This window comes from Semicossyphus pulcher, unplaced genomic scaffold, assembly GCF_022749685.1.
Source record: "Semicossyphus pulcher isolate SPU_LCO1_2020_fin unplaced genomic scaffold, fSemPul1.0.p SCAF_11, whole genome shotgun sequence".
Lineage (NCBI taxonomy): Eukaryota > Metazoa > Chordata > Actinopteri > Labriformes > Labridae > Semicossyphus > Semicossyphus pulcher.
Window position 1 is genome coordinate 25,402,632 of NW_027211615.1, and position 24,433 is coordinate 25,427,064.

At 41.6% G+C, this 24,433-nt stretch overlaps 1 protein-coding gene across 1 annotated transcript in view; it reads left to right on the forward strand.

Annotated features, from left to right (window-relative positions):
- The window catches only part of LOC138612408 (exostosin-1), a 260,576-nt gene that overhangs the window by 208,863 nt on the left and 27,280 nt on the right, over positions 1–24,433 (forward strand). Inside the window, exons 6-8 of the mRNA XM_069685629.1 lie at positions 6,648–6,780; positions 13,868–13,986; positions 15,464–15,559. Of these exons, the coding sequence (XP_069541730.1) occupies positions 6,648–6,780; positions 13,868–13,986; positions 15,464–15,559 (348 nt within the window). The remainder of the gene's footprint in view (positions 1–6,647; positions 6,781–13,867; positions 13,987–15,463; positions 15,560–24,433) is intronic.

Sequence of the window (24,433 nt, forward strand, 5' to 3'; positions counted from 1 at the left end):
TTGAAATCACTATCACCACTTCACTTCAGGTTACACTGCCATTAGTGTCGCTGTATCTGTCTACAATTTAATGATCAAAATGTCAAAAGTAAGAGTGAAGCAAGGGTACAAATAATTTTTTTTTTTGTCAATATTTTGAAATATTAATTTACAGATGAAGAACCAGCATTTTAAAGTGTCTCACTTAATTCTTATTGGATACAAATACATGTTAACTAATGAAAAACAACCTTAATCAGCATCAGAACACATAACCATTTAGACTAAGTAAGCATTGGTCTTTGTATTCTCCTTTAATATAATCTTTGTCGTGGTGCATTCAGGAACACATGGCTTATATTAAACTCCAGCTTCTTTATTAAAGCAAGCCTTTGTAGCTTTAGCTCAACGTTTGCAACACTAGCAATTACAGGAGAATTTTAATTGCTGATATAATATCTTACAATGTTTTACAGGCAGGGCGTCATGAGGTCGGCAAACAGTAATGAGTCAAGCAGCAGTGTCTGACTAAAGTTGGCTAACATTAGCGACTGCTAACACGAGTCACTGCTGATGAGTTCCACTCTTATTTTGATATTTTTGGTGCACATATTTATTAGTTGTATCTCAATCCAGCGGCTGCAGCCTTCGGAGGCTGTATTTGAAGGCCGATTGCGTCACAGAAGCGCGCTGAAGGCCGTCCCAATTCGAAGGCTCCTTCAGATGCGGCCGACAAATGTGTCCTCTGTTTCCCGGGCCGTGAAGGATCCATCAGGTGCATCCTTCGCGGCCCACCGTATCCCGGGATGCATTGTGCCCCAATTCTAACTTTTAAACAGCAAACGAATAGCTGCGTTACACAACAAAAGTTACATTATCTTTAAAATAACAGGTTAACTTCCTCGACATTAGTTATGCTAGCTAATTAGCCTGCTACCCACCTGTTGCTAGGCGACAGTGAAGCAAGGGTAGACCAGGGTATGGTAGGGTATATAAATAAAATAGAGAATATCAAAGCACAAAACCTCCAAGAATGATAAAATTATATAAGAATTTTAACAACATGTTTATCAGTTCATCATACTGCCTTACAGAAGGTGTACTTGTTTTATAAAGTGTTGGTAAAGGCCGGCGCACACTAAAGGATTTTAAAATCCTAACAAATGTTGAATATGTGAGTGAACACATGACAACAAATAATGATAGATTGAACAGTTTTGTTCCTGTAGTGTGTGGAGAGCAACGATTCATCCACCAACAACCAGAGTCCGACTCGCAACACTGGAAATCTCACGGAATCTCTCGTGGTCAAACGAGACTTTAAAGTAAACAAACATGGACGACGACGGGCAGGAAGAATTGGCGATGATAGTTTTTACTGACATTTCTCAAAGAAAAAAGAACAAACTGTGGATGAAGTGGTGGAGACGGCGTGAACACGGCCTGTACATGTTACTTTATACTTCAACGTTTGCTTTTGTCGCCATGGCTGCGGTTGTTGTGCTTCCTCCTTCAGTCAGCTCGCTTCCTGATTGGCTATCGTTTGGTACCACGTGACGGCTGTCCTCGGCGTTCCCCCCGCACACAACAGGAAATCGGATTGTAAATGAACATGAACATGTTTAATAGTTATGATTTGATGTCGGCGTGGCCACAACGTTCTTCGGAGTAGATTCGGGGAAGTAAAGTCTTAACATCCCTCACACCACAGGAACATCGGGAGAGATCATCTTTAGAACCATCAAAACATTGTAAAGTATAAAGTCACCTTATTTTTTTGGTATGTCCTAAAATGTAGGTAATCTTTTCAATGGTCAGGCGGCTTAGTTGAGTAACAATTGTTGCTTTATTTGATCGGAATTAAGGACGATGAAGATGAACCAGTTATACCACAGATTTCGACTTTTAAAATCAGCAAGAAAGAGACACGAGATCAAAGCAGAAATAAAGCTTTTGAAATGAAGGTCAGGATTTACTGTAGTTGCCTGAAGCTGTCATATATTAACCCTATGAGTGCAACGATGTAAAACATTTGTCATAAAATAAACCGTCTATCAGGAGCGATAGATTGCAGCGAATATGGACCCATGTGTGAACAGATTGGTGGGTAAACAGACCGGTCTCCAGACTGTTGACGTTCAGCTTAATAGTGCAAACATCTCACTAATTGCAGCACTTTTTCCTCTTAAAATAACAGCGAAAGCGAGACCTCAGTGACTCCACCACATGCCCGGTGCTAGCAGGGTATGAAATTAGACAGGAGCCCACTGACAGCCCTCCGCTGCTGGCCAGATGTGCTAAAACCTTTCGAGCCAGCACGCCACCAGGCTAAATGGGTGAAATGAGGCGTTGTTGATAACTGTAGTGTCCCACATACTGCGAGGATGACAGTTGGAGTCAGGAGGTGTGTGTGTGTGTGTGTGTGTGTTAAGAGGCGGCTGTAAGTGCCAGGCTAATTCTCCACAGATCAGAGGAGAGCTTTGGAGTCAGAGGGACAAAGAAGCAAAGCAGAATGCCTAAAATAATCCGCGCTTTGTTCTCAGAAGTTCTCTTTATTTCAATGCAAATGGAGCTGCTATAATCTCAAAGATTGTCAGTTACATAAATGTTTGTGAAGCCCCCGTCTTTAGCTGAACGAGTCAACAAAGTGGTGACTGATGCAGCAGTAGTGATGACAGCCCTCTCCATGTTGGCATTAAACTGGGTGCAGACCGGACATTCCCTGGAGAGACCAGTAGTGCTTAGTCAGCCACAGAGAGTATCGGACATGTTGTTCTGTTTTGTGCAGTCCCTGGGGAGGTGCGAGTAGACAGTAAGGCAGAGAGAACAAAGAAAAGATTGATGACAAAAAAGATAAATCCTCAAAAGCAAGTGCAATTTTTAAAGAAACCCAAACAAATTGAACGTTTAGATAAAGATCTGAATCCGGATCTCCACACTCTCAGGCTCGCAGACTTTGAGACGTGAAGGTTTAGGGGTTACCTACTGTCAAATCATGAAGTACAAAAGGCTGGTGATGTGGACTTTTAAAGCCAAATTGTGCTCTTTCGCTCTCTTTAACATTAGCCTAAACAGAGCTAGCATGAGCTGTGTAGGGCAGGAAACGTGACATTTGTTATTTATCTGTGTTTGGCAAATCTGACGCGGTGTTGTTTGTACTTCTAGTCAAACACGGGAAGGAAACAATTTGGGGTTCAGTGTCTTGCCCAAGGACACTTTGACGTGTAGACTAAGGGAGCTGGGGATCGAACCACCAACCTTCCGATTGAAGGACGACCGACTGTACCACTGAGCCACAGCCGCCCCCAAGATTCCTTATACTTTTATGTTAACACACTTACAGAGTAGGAAAGCTACCAGCCCAATTCCATGGACCAAGCGTGGAATTGGGGCTGGTAGCTGTTGAGGTGCCAGCTCCTTTCCCGGGCTCCGTCGAGGTGTCCTTGAGCAAGGCACCGAATCCCCCACCGCTAGGTTCGCATGTCCATGTGCAGCCCCCTCACTCTGACATCCCTCCATTAATGCCTGGCCATAGAGTCCTGTTTGTGCAAGTATCGCTTCTTCCTCTTCTTCCATACAAACCGTCCCGTAGACAGACCGGCAAGACCAACAAGTCTAGAATCTTTGTAGATGTCATTGACGCTGTCGTGTCCATAACAAACAAACATATACAGGCTTTTTTCGGGGTAATATTTTCACCATGGTGCGTCCCATTTTTCCTTGGCATACAAAGTCAAGCCCTCATGGACTCCCACCCTCACACACTGCACACCTGATGTCAGTTAAGTCCATGAGATTCTGATGCTCGGGCATAATTAGGGTGGAGATTTGGGTTGGACTTAAGTGCGTGGTCCAAAAGTGCACCTGCAATACCACTCGTCGCCATAGGTGCCGCCAAAGAGAGCAAAGCTTGAGGTTGGTACTTCAAAGTGGAGTTGAAAGTGTATAAATATTTTATTTAGGCTGAACTTATTGTTTGCTGAAGGTCATCAAACACGTCTACACCTTTGAAGAATAAGTAATTTCACCATTTTATTTCTCTTCGTATTAATTTAAAAAAAACCACCAGAAAAGTTCAGTCTCAGCTGTCAGAAGCTTAATGATGAATATGTATGTGATGAGCTGTGAAAGTGTAGGTCTAACATTAGTATTCACACACTCATGAATAAGCTTATCTCGTGCTGACTTGATGAAGCTCGTGTGGTGTAAAAACACTTCTTTAGCAGCGAGTAAATAAAGCCATCACACCCGAGGGGTTCATCAGATGGGGACCTGAATTCATCGCCTGAAATGGTGACAAGTGTAAAAAAAAAAACAAAGGAGTTAAACAAGAGGAAGGAAACAGGGAAACACGTCTAAAGGCTGCAAGCTTTCTGAACGAGAGACATTTTCCTGCCCGATCCCAGAAAAGCTTTTCATTCAGCGTCTGTTGAGCTACATGATCGTCCCTCTGCCCGTGGCGGTCTCCTCCTTTCATCCCTCAAAAATGGAATAAAGATGTATTTTGTTTCTGTCACTCGCTTTGTTTTTTTGTCGTGATCAGTCTTTCGTTCCTGCCATGACATAAGAATTGTGTGCGTACGTAAATTAAGTAAATTAAATAATTAAATTACAATTAAAATTCAGGGAGAGATCTTGTACTTTCTACTTGACAAAAAAAATAAAATAAAATAAAATACATTACATTGAAACACCAGTAATTATAAGTCAGTGATATAATATATAAAACAGTTAAAGAGCCAATTTCACTTTGAGTTTTTCTAAAACTACCAACAAGTCCTCAAAATAAAACAAATACATTCACATCCACGCCCTATGGAACATCGTAAAAAGTTTTCTTAGCTGATGCTTCCGAGAGGATATCTCACTTATTTACTTTACTTCTTTAAAAATTACTTGTATTCAAGCTGCAACTTCCAGGGCTGAAAAATGAAGCCAGTGTAGAACTGCCAAAAACTGCAGTTCTCCAAATGGCCACTTGAGGCTGGCTCCAAAGGTGAGTCCCTTAGCTCCCATGTTAGAATGCCCAACCCTAAGAAGTAAACATGTTTGCACCCTGGTTATGACAACTGCACAGGGATAGGTTATTGTATAACTCACCAGTTAAATTTATAAGACTTAAATTTATGCATAATTAAGGTCCTGGCCACTTTGAGTGCCAGGTGGGTGCCGCTAGCTGTCTGCCACCTCAGCTAATTCAGTTATTGAACATGACCTCTTGGGTATCCTTCCTCTCATCTAAATATGAGCTGTGTCTCAATTCAGGGGCTGCATCCTTCAAAGAGAGGATGAGTCATTCGTAGCCTGCATAGACGCTAAGCCCGAACTGAAATCAGATGGTTTGGTCTGTTTGCGTCACCAGCTGTTCCTGCCCTTACCCTTGCATCATCCAAATGTTGCTCCTGTCGCCTAACAACAGCTGGCCATGGGCTAACTAGCTCGCATAACTAAAGTCATGTAACTTAACCTATTGTTTAAAGATAATTTGTTTTAAGGGCCCTTTCTTGTTTTAACATGTGTATCTCTGGCTATTCGATGAAGTTGAAACCAAAAACGTGTATTCCTCGGCCGCGTAAGAGTCCGCCATCTCGTTTGAATTGGCGCGCAATTAATCTTGGGATACGTTGGCCCACGAAGGCCTGATGGATCTCTCGTGGCCGGGGAAAAGGAGGACGCATCTGAAGGAGCCTTTGACACACCACTGTGACGCAACGGGCCTTCAAATCCAGCCTTTGATGGACGCAGCCCCTGGATTGGGACACAGCTATTGTCACATCTGGTTCCAAAAAAAGCAAGATGGCCACGGCCAAAATGCAACATTTAAGCCTTTAAAACTGTGATCCAAAGACCAAGGGTGATGTCATAGTGGCTATGTCTGCTTCTTCTGTACAGTCTGAGCTTGTAAAGGAATTATTTTCTAGCTTTGTAGCGCTACTTTTACAAAAGTTAATGTTAAGTTCTTAAAGAAGCTTCACATATAAAGTTTTTTAGCTCTGCTATTGAACTTTAAAATTAAAGATGATACCTGAGTATAATAACAACAATAAACAACATTATTATTGCAGTACTAAAGACGTGTGTTCAGAAGCCCAGCAGCAGGTAGAAATGTGTCACTGGTCTTCCTCTAAGCCCCCCCTGAAGACTTCACAACACTCAGCCAGCTGACCTGACCTTTGGCAACCATCCAGACGGATGATATTAGCTAAATACCTAATGGACTCCTCATGTTGGGAGCAAGTTGATGCCCCAAGTGGAGCAGTTCAAGTGTCTCACGTCTATTTTGTGGAGTCAGTTCCCTTCTAGAGAGTTCCCTAAACACCGGCTGCAGATAAACAGACGGCTGTTTTTGTTTCTGAATATGAGCGCCATGAGAGGCCGTGGTGAGGAAGGTGGTGCTCGCTTGAATTAGCCTCATTGTGTGCCCTCATATAATCAATTTTCCAGTTTATTTAATTACTATATTGGCTTTAAAACTCCAAATTATATTTTATAATTACACTGTGTTTTTCTACGTGTCATCTCAAACAATCTGTCACTTTTACCTCATTCTGTTTTTATCTTATACTTTTTAATCTTAAGTTTATTTGTACTTCTTTTATCACTCGCCTTTCTCTTCAAACAGTTAACTCTCTATTTTAAACTGTATTTCATCTGTGTCTTGCGTCCAGATCATCCAGGACCGCGTGGACTCGCTCGTGTCCAGAAACCGGTTGCTGTGGAATTCTCTTCCTGGTGGTCTCTATGCACTCCCCCAGTACTCAACAGACCCCGCCCAGTTCCCTTTTTACTATGCCATACTGGGTAAGTGCTGATCTTGTCAAAATCAATACACAGAAATCTTCGTAAACATTTAGAAAATATAAATTTGGTTTGCTCGCTCCCAAAGAGCGATTAAATGGGGCTGTCGTCACATGCCTGAGCCCAGAGGGGGTCAGAGACATGAGGCAAAGACGCCGCATGAGGTGAAAGAAATGAGGTAGAGTGAGCTGTTAATCTGACCCATTTATCAACACAGTGTGCAGTTGCAGTGTGACACACGGCTCATGGAGGGGATTAAGGTACTTTCAAACCTCCGGTGTCCAATTACTGCAATTTGCTTTAAGATTCATCTTTACAGTCACAGTTTCGTCAGATCTTACCACACAGACATGATACATATATTATTAGATTTATGTAACTTACGCTCACTGATCGTATTCAGTCATGAATAAAAGTCGCCTATTAGGAGTCAGACAGTGGGCTGAGAGTAATCCTACAGATTTCATGGTACGATTGTGGACTCAAACTTGAACTTTGAAGCAAACAGTGAAGCGGTCAGTAGAAAAGGACACCAGAGTTAGTTTTGGTTCGGGACGTCCGGTCCTTCATTAACAAAACCAAGATGACCTTATTCTATCATGTTTTTAATGAACCTTTTTCTTTCTTTAAAGTAATAATCTGGAAAATTTTAATTTCAATAAATGCCCAGTTAGTGACACGTTTTCCATCAGCCAGCAGTGGTTGGTCTGCCAGAGAGGGTAGGCGGAGCTCAGCGGCTGCTTTTCCGCTCTCTGCAAGTGTTGCGAGTTAACAGTAATCTACTATGGCTGAACAAACAAAGAAAAGATGGATGACTACAGATACAACTTCAACAATAAGTGAAAATCCAAAGAAGAAGAAACAAACTCGACTCTCAGATGAAGGCAAAAGGAAAGTGACCGTCAGCCAGGATAATCAGGAGTTACAACCACGACAAAGCGAGCGACGTCTGGTTAAATTGGGGAGTGTGCTCCTTTAATTACCGTTTATCGCCAATGGTTGGCGCTTAAGAATATATATTATTATACAATATTCCAGATTGTATCTTTAAAGAACAGAAACTGAATCTAATTGTTCAATAGTCTTCGGGGCTGAATCATGAGTCCATTTTTACACTGCAGTTCCGCCTAAGTGCCGTAACGAAGCTCTGCTGTCATGCCGCCTTGCTTCACATACACACACACACACAGAGGACAGTGGACAGTGTCGGAAACAAGGGAAGAGAGAGTGGGGACGATGCTGCAAAAGGCCGAGGGTGGGATTCGAGCCCGGGGCGGCCACATGGAGGATTGTAGCCTCTGTATGTGGGATGTTGGGCCCCACAATTTGTTTTTACAGTATGTTTTTGTCCATTCTCTGTTATGTGTGTGAAATATGAGTCAAGATGGATGCCTTTTCCATGACTCCATTTTTAGGTTTTCATTTTTAATGGTGCTAATTTCTTGAACTGTCTGACTAATTTGGAACATAATTCTTATTTTACACCTAAATTGCTGCAGGATACACGGGGTAGACTTTGGGTGTTAGTGGGAGTGCAGGTGTCTTTCAGTGGTCAGTATTCAGTTTTAGATTTTGAAGACCTTTACCTGAACGAAATTGGAAAAAGAAAATGAAAGAAAACAACTTATATTTTCTCTGGCATGAACAAATTGCATTCTTACTCCTTAGATTTTACAATGAAGCTGAAATTGTTTATTCTTTTTTTGCACAAGTCTCTCCAAAATGTTTTCCAAGGAAGCTCTTGTCTCTGCCACGAACAGCTGGCCTGGAGGCTGCTGCTGGTTGTTCAGAATAGCGAATAGGTACATTATTAACAGCTGAATCTGTAATTAAATAAGCTAAATGTACAATGATGTATGTAAAATATAAATGTACAAAGCAAAGCTGCAGGCAGTGGGGAGAAAGTGTGTGTGTGTGTGTGTGTATTTGTCCCTGTAGGTGTGTGTGTAGATCTGCATGCAGGCTGGAGAGATTCTCTGTGACTCAGATCGATGTTTGTCTTTCTCCCAGGAATTGTGGACGCGAGGGTTAGAGGGAGGAGAGGACGGGGGGGATAGAGGGACAGAAGGAAGGATGGGGCAGTTTGGTTTATGTCACCGCAGTAAATCACTATTTTAGCTGCTGCCGTCTCCGGAGCCGCCGCCGCCACTGCCACCGCCACTGCTCGGGGAATAAGTTGTCGTCGATGCCGGGTGTGCGTCGGTCTCACTCTGCCAGCTTCCCATAACTTCTGATGGCAAAGCAGTCGCAACTTCTGCCTGATAGTTTGGAAAAGTTTGACTTACTGCTCGGATGTAGAGAGGCCTCAGGAGCTGTGAGGATCCTGATCTGATGGCTCCAGTTGCTTCTTACTTAGTTTGTGAAAAGTTGTGCTGAGGAGCGTCTTTAAGATTTAAAGTTTGTTGGTAGATTTGTTTAGATTTCAGTAGAGACAACACGACTAAACTCATTAAACAAGGAGAGAAAAATAGTACCATTTTACACTAAGGTCTTTTTTTAGATAATTAATAACATGCATATGTCTACATTCTTTACTACAATAGATCAGAGTTGCAATCCAAACGTTTCTTCCAGGCAGACGTGTTGGAAGCACGAGTCAAGTGAATTGCAGTAAAGTTTTCTTTTTTTATTCTGTTTTTACTGTTTTTGAGGGGAGTCCAAAATCCAGTGAGAAGGGAGCAACCCACTGATTCTATGAAAAGGATAGACAAATTAAATATTTGGACCCAAAACAAAGAAGAAGAGGGAGATTTTGGACAGGGGGAAACAAAATGAATGGGAACAGAAACATGGCCAGAAGAAGAATACCTCTTTAAACACACTCAACTCAGATTTTCACTCAAACAGAAAACCCAGAAAGCCAACTGGTGGTCTTCATTCTTTGGAGACGAAAAAACCCCAACTGACTAGAAACTCCAGCCTCCCGATAAAGCCTCTCAGCCAGGCTGATTGCCGTCAGCTGAGGGAGAACTTCACAGGTGCACCCAATAGCTCCTAATCAGCAAGGAAACCTGTGACCTACATTTTGGACCTCTCTCCCTAACAACCACAGCTTGTGCTTTATGTCTAGAGACCATCGAACCACCTTTTAACCAATCTGAAATCTATTTATTTTTGTTTACAATATTGTTGAATGACCACCTGAATGCAGCATTAGATGTGAACTCTATAAAGTAAGTCTCAAGTCAAGTCACTTTTTTCCCACCCATGATCCAGCACTCTTACCTGTAGTATCCGGTCTTTATAAAGAGAAAACACAAGGTGTTAGTAGCTCGTCTAATAATGATATTATTGGCCAATTTATATAACCTGTTCAAAAAGTATGACAATGAATTGTATCTGTATTATCTTGGCACAGACGCAGCCATGATGATGGTCTGCTCTGAGACCGTATTGAGTAGTAACGAGTACGACTGATGAGGATTCTCTTTTGGGGCTTTGATGTTGCGTGTTGCCATAGCGAGGAGTTTGACTGACAGCCAGCCATACATGAATTGTATCTGTATTATAATCATTGATATTCAGTTAAATAAATGTAATCAAAGCAAAAACAAAAAGCTTATTTATCTAATATTCCCTCCCCATCACTTTTAAACAGAGAAATACTGACAGCTCGACTATAACGTCAAACAGACAAATACATACTTGATAGTTAGACAGAAACTTGACAACATTTAATTCTATCATTTTATATTTAACAGCTAACATTCAAACTTATGAACACACGCAAGTCATCCGAGTCATCAGGCCTCAAGTCGAGTCTCAAGTCATTTATTTTTTGTCAAGTCATCAAAACAGTGACTCGAGTGGACTCGAGTCCAAGTCACCATGTTGCTGTAAATTAAGGACAGCTCATCTCAAATCAAGGACAGATTTAAAACTTCTGGTCTCAGGGGGCGTATCGCTCTCCATGGTCCTGAAACATTCTCACCATCCATGTTCTGTCACATACTTGGTGCTGAAAAGACTTTTATTTTGATCTATTTAGACCAATTTCAATAAGCTAAACACACTTAATACAATGATGTCCTACTGTATATTACCAAACGACTGTACTGTTTTAATTAGTTTGCTGTCTGCATTCTCTATTTTTATATTACCAACCAATGGGTGGGGCTCAGGTGCTGAAGCAGTTTCATACATTAATCATAGAGATTCAACTTCCAGCTCCTGATGTGCCGCATATAATCTCTCCTCTTCTTGTGTGAACTGATACGGAAAACGTTAAGTCTCATTTGCTTTGGAACATTAGATTCCAGCCTCTTCGACACCCGGTCATTATGCGTCTTCTACTTGTTTTACGGGTCAACGGGCCAGGACAGGACAATACAGAAGTTCTTTAATGACACCAGCCGATGCAGAACAGTGAAGGGTGATGAGATACTTACACATATTCAGAAAAAATCAGCAGCACGTACGAGCCGCCTACACTGTCCTCATCATCCACGACTCATACACTGACTCATGAGACTCTAACAGCTCTTTCATGACAGCCAGGTGGACTAATGACACCACGTGACCTCAACCACTTTCAGGGTGTGAACGACCCCTCGGAGGTTAAATACACAGCAAAGTCCAGTTTCATTTACTGTCTTCAGAAGCTATTTACAGACTACTTCTTCTGAATATGGATAAAGAAACTACACTTACTTATACTACAATCCAACAATCCCACATCTTTGGTGTCTTTTAGTCCCTTTAGCTCAACAAAGCGCAGATGAAACAGAAGGGCTGAGTCTTTCTTCCTGACCCACCCCCGATAGAGCAGACCTGGTGCTTCCATAAATACCGCCCAGCCCACCTGAGATGTCTGGTCAGGGGGGCCGGTGTCAGAGAGATGGATAGAGCTACACTAAAGAGCACTCTGGCTCCACTTATCCACGAGGATGTGTAATCCCATTTTCCCATATCCACCCAACGCTTGGCATGCCGTCTGCCTGCAGTCCCAACCCTCTTTAATTGTTGTGAATATTACATGTGCTCCCATTTAAAGCTGCAAATATTAATAGTTTTTAATTAATAATGGTTTAAATGAGGCATGATGACTTGCGTGTGTTCATACGTTTGAATGTTAGCTGTTAAATATAACATTTCTGTCTAACTATCAAGTATGTACGCAGCGCAAACTGTGAGTCATGAGTGGACGACTCAAAAAGCTCCCCGGTATGTGATTGTCATGATTGAATGGCTGGATGTCAGTAGAACTCCTCGCTATGGCAACACGCAACATCAAAGCCCCCAAAGAGAATCCTCATCAGTCGTACTCGTTACTACTCAATACGGTCTCAGAGCAGACCATCATCATGGCTGCGTCTGTGCCGAGATAATACAGATACAATTCATTGTCATACTTTTTGAACAGGTTATATAAATTGGCCAATAATATCATTATTAGACGAGCTACTAACACCTTGTGTTTTCTCTTTATAAAGACCGGATACTACAGGTGAGAGTGCTGGATCATGGGTGGAAAAAAAGTGACTTGACTCGGGACTTGCCTTGACTTGCCCAAGAAAAAATTACTTGAGACTCGCTTGAGACTTGGACCAATTGACTTGAGACTTACTTGGGACTTGAGCAAAGATGACTTGGTCACAACAGTGGTAAAAGTTGAGGGCTGTAAAACAGTTTGGAGCAGAAGCAGGCAGCTGTTTTCAGCATCAAGACATAAGCAACTAGCTGGTAAGCATAGTGTAGCATTCAGCAGCTAAAGAGTGTATGCCAAAACTATGACGGCGCATTATGGCCATTGTAAAAAACAAAAATCTTCTCCTGAGGAGAAGAGTAATATCAGAGAAAAAGCTTGAAAATTCACAGATTAAAGTGGTAAATTTTCCAGAAACAAATGGCAAACTTCTTAGCAAATAACTAGCAAATTTGTGAGATTATAAAGTCATAAATTTAGAATAGAGAACTTGCAAATTTTGTGGGGTCGCGGCTCAAAAAGTGTTCTTTAAAGACTATTTTACTACTTTAGTTTCTCACAAGTTAATGACTTTATAATCTCATAAATATGCAATTATTTTCTCAAAAGATTGCCATTTTCTTCAGGTTAATTTACGACTTTAATCTCAGAATCTTTGAGTTTTTTCTCGGTATATTACTCTTCTCCTCTGGCTAGGTTTTTTTATTTATTGGTTACAGTGGCCCTGATATGCCGTCGCCAAAACAGAGGCGGACGAAGGAAGAGGCATTATGTACATCATCAGCGGTGGCGATGACAGAGCAGAGGGAGAGACGGGAAATCTTGCAGCTTAAATAGAGCACCAGATTGGGAGGAGGTGTTTGTCAGGTGACTGTGGGGAGAAGTGTGAAATCAGTCGCCTGCCTGAACTAGCTCGCAGGTGTCGCTGCATGAGATCCCTGTTGGCACTAAACTCTGCATGTAACAGTTTGATGCTTTATGTGGGGTTTTCTCTTTCATCTAAACTCAATGACTGGGTTGTAATCAGCATCAATCTCACACTGATAATGAACATTTAGTGTGCATGTAAATATGTCACTGTATAATCTTGTATTCAAAAACACAGGCGGATACGAATGGACTCTTTTATTATGTAATAAAAAATGTTTTCAGGAGTTTAAATCTCACGGTTGAAGCCGATGATTTATAATATTGATACTTTTCTTTGGCACCGGCTGCCACAGGGAGAATCAATTTCCTCCACCCCATTTAGCCACCGTAGCGTGCGCTGGGATCATTTATCGAAGGTAGTAATTTAAAGTTTGGTTCCGCCTCGTAGTTTCTCTCTTTGTCCCGTTTGCAGACATAAAAATGCAGAAAAAGTTACTTACAAAAGGCCGTTTTATCGGGAGGTTGTAGAAAATACAATTACTCCTTTATAGGAACAAATCAGCATAATTCACAGCTCACTGAGAGAGACACTCGAAGCAAACGGTTCACTCTCGGATTAGACATGTTTACTGAGGCTCGGTCAGGGGGACCAGGGGTTTATATGCTGTCGCAAAGATTAATGACAGGAGCAGCACGGAGCAACCTGTGTCCAGCTTACCGTTATGGAGAAGCTACATCTGCACAAATCTGTGTTACCACTGTGTCTGAAATATGTGTGTGTTTGTGTGTGTGCAGGTAAGAGCCCCTCGCAGCAGTTCACAGCTGTGATCCACACGGTGACCCCTCTGCAGGCTCAGATCTCCCCCGTGGTGAAGCTCATCATCGCTGTAGCCAAGTCCAAGTTCTGTGCACAGGTGGGAAGTGTTTCTGCAGCCGCAACGCAAAACACTACAACACAATGTTTTAAATACGACCTGTTCAACTCAAAGCAAAGTGTACACAATATTAAGAGGTGTGTATTTTAGTTAACACCTGTCTTTCCCTGCGTCTTCTTCTTCTTTTGCTCTCCTTCTCCAAATCGTCCTCCATTTTTGCAACAATAATTTGCACCCTCAGGTGATAAGAACTGAGCACAATCATCCCGTGAATAAAACAGGATATTGCGGGGAAAATTCTGTGATTTAAGAGTCACAATATTTAAAGAATAAAGTCATTATTTGGAGAGATAAAAATCTAAATATTGTGAGATTGAAGACACTGACCAGAAGATCTTTCCAGAAAAGTAGTAATCGTTCAGTGTTTGCAGTTAACACAATCATTCATGATGACAAGTTTACTGTGCTGTACAGCTTATTTCTTTATACACACTTTTGCATGATTATATATATAGACATGACCGTTCCCTGGGACACGGACCATCGTGCCTTTCCAGTTGGCATAATCCAGTATAAAATAAGACTTGTAGGATAGACGGTAGCGTAGTCTGCAGGGACTTGGTTTGGGAGCCGGAGGGTGGCCGGTTCATGTCCTGGTTGGGGCCAAGCATGGAAATTAGGACTGGAAGCTGGAGAGGTGGCAATTCCCTTACTGGGCACTGTCAAGGCACCGAAACCCCCGATAGCTCGCGGCGCATGTCCATGTGCAGCCCCCTCACTCTGACATCTCTCTATTAATGCATGTCCTGTGTGTGTGTGTGTGTGTGTGTGTGTGTGTATTTCAGGCCTTGGTGTGTGTAGCATGTTTGTAAAGTATGTCTTCTTCTTCTTCGTCTTTGTCTTTGTCTTCTTCTTCTTCGTCTTTGTCTTCTTCCTCTTCTTCTTCTTCCTTGTCTTCGTCTTCTTCTTCGACTTCGACCTTGTCTTCTTCTTCCTCGTCTCCGTCTTCATCTTCGTCTTTGTCTTCTTCTCAGTGGAAAAGAAAACAAGTTCCTTGCATAAGCTGAGCAAGGGTTTATTCAACATGAGCTGTATTATCCTATGTAGGATAAAGACGACTAATATATAGAGTTTATAGCACTTATAAATCTGTAAATATACTGTATAACTGCAGTTTAAAAAGATGTCTATAAAGAATCAGTATTTTTACACCTCATGAGACTTTTCCCTTTTTTGTTCCTTATGTAACTGTCACGTAACCCCGCAGAAATCAGATACAGTTGTTGAAGAGGATCTGATTATCACAGGAAGCAAACAGCCTGTTGTACTGATGAAACAATGCGAGTGTGTGAAAGAAAACCTAAAGCAGTCTGAAGTTTTGCCTCTGAAAGCTGAAAAACGCCCCTGAGAAAGATCAGACTGCGTATTTATTCTTTACTTGTGAAAAGTTTAATCTGTTTAAAGACCTTAATGCAGAAACTAATGTCCACATGCTGTCGATGCTTTCCCCGTACAGATCGTGGTTTTATGGAACTGCGACAAGCCTTTACCTCCTCGGAACAAGTGGCCCTCCACCAGCGTGCCTCTCACTGTCATCGAAGGACAGACCAAGGTAACAGCTGCCGGCTCTGTGCATCCATTATGCATTAAAGGACGCTTTGTTGCTTTGCAGGGAAGGCATTCATCGAAGTTTGTTGGCATTCTTCACCAAACCTTTTAACTTTTTATTTTTCTAAATAACACAAACTTTAAAGAGATGTGAGGAGAGTTAAGAGAACGACGCCCAGTTCTTTTCACTGTGATGTGACTGAAGAGTTGTGCAGTAACCACAGGGAGGGACACCGCCACGTTCAGAGCTGCGCTTGATGATAAATGATTCAGTAAATTAAGCAAACACCCTTGAGAACAGCAGATGTTCAGATCCCTGAGGGCTGTTATTACATCAAACCCAGAGAGTGGACTCTGACTGAGGCTGCGTGAGACGCGTCAGTCAGGTTCAACTTCACAAACTGTCTCTGGGAATTAAAGAATGTTATTTGTTCTATTATTGCCGAGTGTCTCTGACTCTATTTGGCTTTTATTAACATTTTCCCAACGTAACGAGGACATTGTGCTTGTTTGATTGTTTGTGTGCCTATTAGATACTCTGTTGTTCTCTTACAAATATCCTGTTAGAGTGTAGACGTGCAAACATCGCTGAGATCCCGATGCTGAACTGTGCTGATAGAAGGATTTCGCGCTGGTTCAGCTCGGCTGGCAGAGCAGGCGCCCCGTACACAGAGGCTGCAGTCCTCGACACAGCGGCCGCAGGTTCAGCTCCCGTCCTCGGCCCTTCACTGCACGTGATCCCCCTCTCTCTCCTCTCTATATTTCCCGTCTCTCCCGGGTGTAAAATAATAATAAAAAAGTAAAATCCTCACAAATCTTTAGGCAAGGCAGCTTTATTTGTATGGCACATTTCATACGCTGAGGCAAGAGCTTCACAGAGTAATGAAACAGTAAAAGATTTACATTTAGAACAAGCAGGAATACAAGATTTAAAGATCATTCAAATAATTCATTAAAATACTTTATTTACTTTTATTTTATCCATATAGGAGAACAGCTTTACAGCTGGTAACAAAAATGTACTCATAAAAGCAACATAACAAAATGTGCAAAGCATCAAAGCACACAGCAGGAAACAGGAAGTAAACACAGTTAATAAAACAGAAACAGGCACTCAACAATAACGCAACTATAACTAACAAAAGAGATTTGAAAGACGGACACAAACAAAATAACAACACCTGCTTATATATGTTTGTTTTTGTCTGTGCTGCTGAGACTCGCTGACCGGACAGTGAGTGCGGTACCTGCAGACCCCAGAGGAATACTTTCTGTCGTATATTACAGGTGTTTAATTCTTTCACTCATTTTTTATGACTTTGTCAATCAGTTCGTTCCTTATACGTTCACATCATTGTTTTCTGTTGTTTTAAAGTGATAATCTTGAAGATTTTAATTGAAATAAATGTCTGTGAAGTCACTATCTATCACTGAATGAGGTAACACAATGGTGATTGAGCCTATGGCCCACTGATGCAAGCCTTTGCATTTGCAGTATTACAGACTGGCTGTCTGTGGCGACTTTAGTGGTAAAAATCACAAGCAGCGCCCAGTTAGTGACGCGTTTTCCATAAGCCAGCAGTGGTTGGTCTGCCAGAGAGGGTGGGCGGAGCTAAGCGGCTGCTTTTCCGCTCTCTGCAAGTGTTGCGAGTAAACAGTAATCTACTATGGCTGAACAAACATAGAAAAGATCAATGACTACAGATACAACTTCAACATTAAGTGACAATCCAAAGAAAAAGAAACAAACTCGACGCTCAGATGAAGCAAACAGTCTGAAAAGGAAAGCGACCGTCAGAGAGGAAAATCAAGAATTACATCCGGAGCCGACTGTGGACGTCACACATGCAACACTGTCTGGATATCAGGGAAGTGTGCTCCTGTAATTACCGTTTATCGCCACAGGGGCCGCCAAAGAGAACGAAACTGAGATCTTTGAGAATAACTACTGCTTTTAAAACACCACAAGGCGAGCCCAGTCTAAAGCACACACTTGCAGAATGGCCTATTTAGTGAGTTCATGTTTACCTCGGGTCCTTATCTGCAGTATCACGCACACTCCCAAGGTTGGTTTGGGTGCGCTGTCAGTCACTGTGAAGGAGACGCACGGATGCAGCATAAACAAACAGTTCAGACTTTAAAGAGGCCTCCTCAGAAACAACTGTTCAAACTTCATCAGAAACTCCAGCATTATCTAAAAGTATAAAAACTGGGCTGAACTCTCCTCATTCTACACAAATCAGCCTCAAAAGTGGCACTGCAAAGTTTAACGAACAATTTTTTTAACTAAAGGTGTATTTTAAGGCCCTTAGAGCTGATTTAACCTCTTCACAGGACTGTGTGTGGGTGGCTTTAACTAACTTCTACCTCACCATCACGCCTGTTAGGGTGGAAAAATTTGCACCTCCTCTTTTTCCCCCCCAAATGAACCCGTGAAGAGGTGAAACCATTTCTAACATGAAACACACCCAGAGTTTTACTGGCTCCCGTCCTGAAAACTGTCTCTATTCTCCTAACACAACTTTTGGCATTAATATTAACAGCCTTTAATTTTTGGGTGGTGTGCCACCATCTGGTTCAGGCCTGCAGCCAAGCGGGGGCTTTGAGGTGCAGTGACCCCCCGTTAAACCCCCCTCTGAGCCCAAAATTAATTTACAGGTGAAAGAAAAACAATTAACTCGCTCAGAGTTTATGCATCCACTGCAGAGCGTGCAAAGTCATTATGCATGTTGAGCCGGTCGTGAGGAGAGACCACACGGAGGCACGCCGCCCTCACACACAGACTCCTGCAGGTGTGTGAGGTTTATTTTTATATGAGTTCTGCAGTTATACCGCTCCCCGTTCCTGTACCTTGAAAATCAACAGTCTGAGAGGTTTAAATGTCTCTTTGGTAGAACGGGAACATAACAAGGAACAACAGCAACACTTTTTCTCAAAGGTTTATTTGTGAAGTAGTAAAGGTGTAAAATACTAAAGCACATCATGTTATTAAAGCTTAACACTGTGTATAAATTGATCAGGAATTCTTTTGTGATTTCACCAATGAGTTAAAGCCTGCCTGAGATTTCTCGTCTGTCTTGTTGCTCGGCCGTTCTTTTCAGTCCTCAGATTACCAAGCTTAGACTGGCACGCGGGGCGTTTGCCTTCAAGGGTTTCTGCCAGAAAGTTGTGCCATAACTACTTCTAAAGATGTGGACTTGAGACTTGGGTCACTTTTTTGATGACTTGCAACTTGACTTGACAAAAAAATTAATGACTTGACTTGACTTGAGGCATGATGACTCGGATGACTTGCGTGTGTTCATAAGTTTGAATGTTAGTCAAGTTTCTGTCTAACTATCAAGTATGTACGCAGCACAAACCGGGAATCATGATTTGACGATTTAAAAAGCTCCCCTGTATGGGATTGTCATGACTGGATGACTGGCTGTCAGTCAAACTCCTCGCTATGGCAACACGCAACATCAAAGCCCCCAAATAGAATCCTCATCAGTCGTACTCGTTACTACTCAGTATGGTCTGGGAGCAGACCATCATCATGGCTGCGTCTGTGCCAAGATAATACAGATACAATTCATTGTTATACTTTGTGAACAGGTTATATAAATTGGCCAATAATATCATTATTAGACGGGCTGCTAACACCTTGTTTTTTCTCTTTATAAAGACCGGATACTACAGGTAACACTGCTGCATCTTGGGTGTGAAAAAAGTGACTTGACTTGCCTTAACTAAGGACTCGACTTGCCCAAGAAAAAATGACTCGAGACTTACTTGGGACTTGAGCAAAGATGACTCGGTCATAACACTGACTACTTCTAAAGATGGCTGCCACATCACCGGGGTTACTGCCAAAACAGCCGCTCAGGGCAGGAAGTGTGAAAGAAAGAGGCCCCATTCTCCCTGTTACAGTCTACTATGTAAACGACTTTTAAGCTGTTATTTTGTGGTAAACAGAAACATAATGTTAATTAAGGCACAAGGTTACATTTCCTTGTTGATTGCAAAAGTAAATTTTGAGTAATTTAACGTAATACAACATAAATAATGCACACCAGCCTCTCTATATGAACAGCTATAGAGAGAAACTTCTGGGTACGACATAGAAGTGTTGTACAGTGGATTACATAATGTTCCTTCTGTGCTAATTTAATTGTAATGCAGCTCTATTTCAGCTTTAAATACACCTTAGATAATAAGGCGGAGGTCTGGAGTGTGACTTTGCTGTGATTGTTCTCATTTGCAGTATTACTGAGTGATGTTCTGCCGCACACATGAACCCATTTTAACTTATGTTTGTGTGTATTTTTATTCCCTCCCACACACACACACACACGTGCCAGCCTCTCTGCAATCCCGACGCTTTGTGCTCTAATTGCTTCTGTTTGTTTTCATGTAAATGTGTCCCCACGAAACACAACGTTTCACCGGTGACAAAAACATACATCTCGTGTGTGTGTGCCAGAGTCTATGGTCCTATAATTAGTCATGTGTTACATTGTTCAGCCCAGACAGATGCTCTTCAGTGTGTTTCCTCCACACACACACACACACACACACCTACACAGAAAGTTTGTCATTAGCCTCAACAGAGCGCAGCAGCGACATGTTTTGTTGTTGGGTATGACTGTGTGTTCTCTGTAACGCTGAGAGGACGGACTAACCCTCTCTTTCCTGTTCTTCAGTTTGATTCCATACTCTTCATAAAATATTGTTTTAGCTTTAAAATTTGTTTTGAGAAAGTAAGAATCTTACAGATTTTCATTTAAAGTCACTTTTTCCATATGAGATAACACATCTCTGATGAGATACCTCAGACTGAATCATCACAGCCAAAGAAAACAGGAAAGGACTGACAGCTTAAAACTAAAAAACAACAGTTACTCCAAAGAAAAGGAAACAAATTACATTTTTAGATGAAGGCAAACGGAATCGCTAATCTTTGCTTTTATGGCCAAGAACTTTTTTCTTTTCTTTTTTCAAAACGGAAATTGTTGACCTTTTTGAATGTCAAATAAACGCAATATAGTCGACATATAAATGTAGTTTGACCTATTGACAGAGTTATGTTTAATCAGAGTGATTAGGAGACACGTTCTTAATGAGTCAGGATCATGCACGTTTAAATGACTCACCATTAAGCACACAGGGAATATGGGGATCAGATGAATCAGAGTCCAAACAGCTCGGCCCTGCGGTAAGTGAGATCCTGCTTGTGAAGCATTTATAACCACACATCAATATTATCAAAGCAGTGACCTGTGGCCTCCCCACTGTCACTGTTAATATGTCGACTATATCGCACTTTCATCCATCACTCTGCAATATTGGATATGTTTGCCCCCACACTCTGAATTTTATATTGATGAGTTAATCTTAAACATTGATCCTGACTGCTTAGGTCTGCATTTAAATGATAGCGAAGGAGTGTAAACGTGAAGAGTTCAAAGGTCAAGTGGGACCTCAGGCTGAAACCTGATTGAACAGAAGGTCAGGGTGTTTGAGTACGATTGATAGTCTTGTGTTGACCTCAAAATATCCTTTACTTAATTATTTTATCATTATGGCACTGGTTGACTATCTTACGGCTTCATCCAATCTTTGGGGGAAAAAAATATCTTCTCAGAAACTTCCTTCCATCCATTATCTATTGCACTTATGCTGTTCAGTGTCGCGGGGGGCTGGAGCCTAACCAAGCTGTCATTGGGCGAGAGGCGGGTTACACCTGGACTGATCGCCGGTCAATCACAGGGCTGACACATAGAGAGACACAACCTTTCAAATTCACACCTACTGGCAATTTAGAGTTAGATGGGGAGAACATGCAAACCCCACACAAGACCTTTATGTCCGAACCTGGATTCGAACCAACCTTTTGGCTGTCAGGCGACAGCGCTAACCAATCACTGCACCACCGTGCAGCCCTCTCAAAAACAAGATATACGTAAAGAAGTTAGAATAATAAAAAATGAAAAAATATGACATTTAGAACCTTTCCCCTATAAACTTGTCCTAAACATTTGATCAGAATGTTGCATATTTTCAATAAAAGCATCCTTCTGGAGTTGTTGGAGTTGTGAATATAAATCCTTTCTCAAGTCCTTCTAGCTCTGTTTTTGGTCTCCACCAACTCCCTATTTTTCTCACTTCGGTCATTTAACATTGTTGCCTTATAACGTTGTTGTGCTAAACAATTTAGAACACAGTGGATTCATTAAGATATAATAATAATAACATAAGTTTTCTCAAGTCCTTTTAGCTCTCCTTTTAGCTTTTTTGGTCTCCACCATATCTTGAGAAAATTGTCTCTCTCCCAGGCTCTCTTGCCAGATCCCCTTTATTGTTTTTAGACTTTTCTGTATCTAACCTAATAAAGTTGTTGTGCTTAATGTTTAAGCAAACAGTTCATTAAGATTCCAGCAGACACATAGCAACACAAGCATCCCTCTAGAGTAATACACGTAAATGCAAGTCCTATCTGAAGTCCTTTTAGCTCTGTTTTTGGTCTCCACCAACTCCAAAAGTGTCTGCTAAATGCTTCACATTCTTTACCAGGCTAGTTGCTAACCTCTCTTTCTTTCTGTTTGTGCCAGGCTGGTTGGGTAAGCTAGGTTTTTGTTGAAAATGCAGTTTTTTGCTGTAAAAACTCGGGTTAACGAGAGCAGAGAGGCGTCTAAAACAGTAAAGTGGCAGCTGTAAAACCAAAATAATAACCTGAAAGGTGCTGAGCTGAGAGAAACTGTGGAGTCTATAATCCTCTATGGCTTCATCATTTTGAACTCAACTTTACACCGGGTCATTTAATTGGTCTTTCATCTGAAAATATAGATGGCAGATTGCATATAAATTAAATAATCTGACATGAAAGACTGAAATATTAAAGAGCATTTCTCACACCAATAATACCAAGGTAAAAGTTCATCATGAGAGAGTGTCAGACCATAGGGGATGATGGTGGTACAGATAGCTCTGTGGTCTTTGACTTTTAACTGTAATTTACAGACGTCTTGATATATCAGCGACTCAAAGACAGACGAGAAATCTCCAAAGAGTCCCCTTGGAGCAGCGGGAGTCACGGCAAATATAAAGAAGTGAGGAAACGGGTGGAAAGAGCGACTAAGATAAGGTTCAGACCATTGAACTGCCAGTGATCTCAGCGGCATCTAATCTCTGTCCAGAGGCAGAAAAGAATTGACACCAGCCAGAGGAGGTGAGGGAGATGAGTCAGACAGGTACAGACAGACATGTTACAGTGTTTGGTTCATGGTATTATGATGTTATGTTAAATGCCCGTGTCATTGCCACATTGCTGTGTCGGTACTACAGATCACCATACAATATTAAGACAGGGAAGTTAGTATGTAATACTATTGGTCTGATATATAAGCAAACCTGCAAATGCACATAAGCCTCAGTGAAAGAGACTCTCAACCACGCTGTAACCTCCGGTGTTGGACAATGAAGCTAATGCAGAAGTGGAAAAATCTGCAGTTCCTCAAGTTGCCACTTGAGGCTCCAGAAAACAAGAAATAACATTACAGCAGATGGGAAAATGCCTATGTTTACAGCCTGGTACAAAAACCCGGGTGAGCGAGCGGCGAGACCACTTCTTCCTTAGTCTGATAAATAAACACCTGCAGTCAGTCACCGTCACAAACAGCAAGCAAACTAACAAGCAAATGGATCAGCAACAGACTGTTTAACTTGACGTTTTTCAACCACTCACTCCTCTCCAGCTCCACCCTCTCATCCAAATTTGGTTTCTTCAGGCTCCAGTCGACCAACATGGCGGCGGGGGGCGGCCATATTTCGTCTTCATTCACGCACTTGAGAACCCAGTGGGTGACATCACGGTGGCTACAACCATTGGTTAAACAGTCTATGCTCCCAATATGCTGCCATTGGCAATCAACAAGGAGCCTGTTAAAATAGACATTTTACAAGAGGACCTAAAGTATGCTGGGAAATGTAGTGAGGTCCTAATGTAAAGACCTTAAGCCTGCAAGACCGCAAGTTTCCTCTTATTCGTACTCATGCAAATCTTCCATAGAAAATATTAGCATAGTTAATATAGTTAATATATTTACTACAGCTGAGAGGCTGCTCCACCACTATGAGCAGCATCCTGACTGAACTAATTACCTGCCTGCTGATCACAGGGCATCCATCCAAAGAAAACACATCTCCTCACTTTAAGCTGTGATTTAATACAGTTTTTTACGAGGGGATTTGTGTTCATATTCTTTGATGTTTCCCTTAATTTCTTGATGAATTTGCACTCAGCATCCATCGACTCATTAAGCTGAGATGGAAGCAGACACTTACCTTGCGGATATTTGTGGTCTTACTTTGCAAAATAAGCCTCTTAATATTACCCCCGGGGGTGTGAATTCAATCTACTTTATTTGACGTAAAACTACACTTGAAGTGACACTTTTTAAAACTCAGCAGGTTGTTGTATCTTGTTAAAGCCAAGTCGATGACAGACTCCCGGGCGGACACTAAATAAGTATCGTACTGCCAATCAAGCTGAGTATTCTGGACACAAATTCTGGTGTGTCAGTTATAACGGCTGGTGTACATTTGGCATCATAATTTAATAACATATGAGACAGAAATGTTGTGAATTAGAAGAGATTTGGCTTCGTGTTCGAGTCATTTTTGTCAAGTTCTTTATTTGTCTGGTGCATAAAAATGATAGAGAAGCAACCGTCTTTTCTCTCCCTCGAAAAATGCTCTTACAAAATAAACACAAAGAAGTTGCTCAATAAAAATCAGTATCTAGTATAACACACAATAAAACACATAACTTAATTATCATTCCTCTGTTCCAGTTTTGGTCCCATATTCAGAGATGGTTGTTTGAGACCTCATCTGA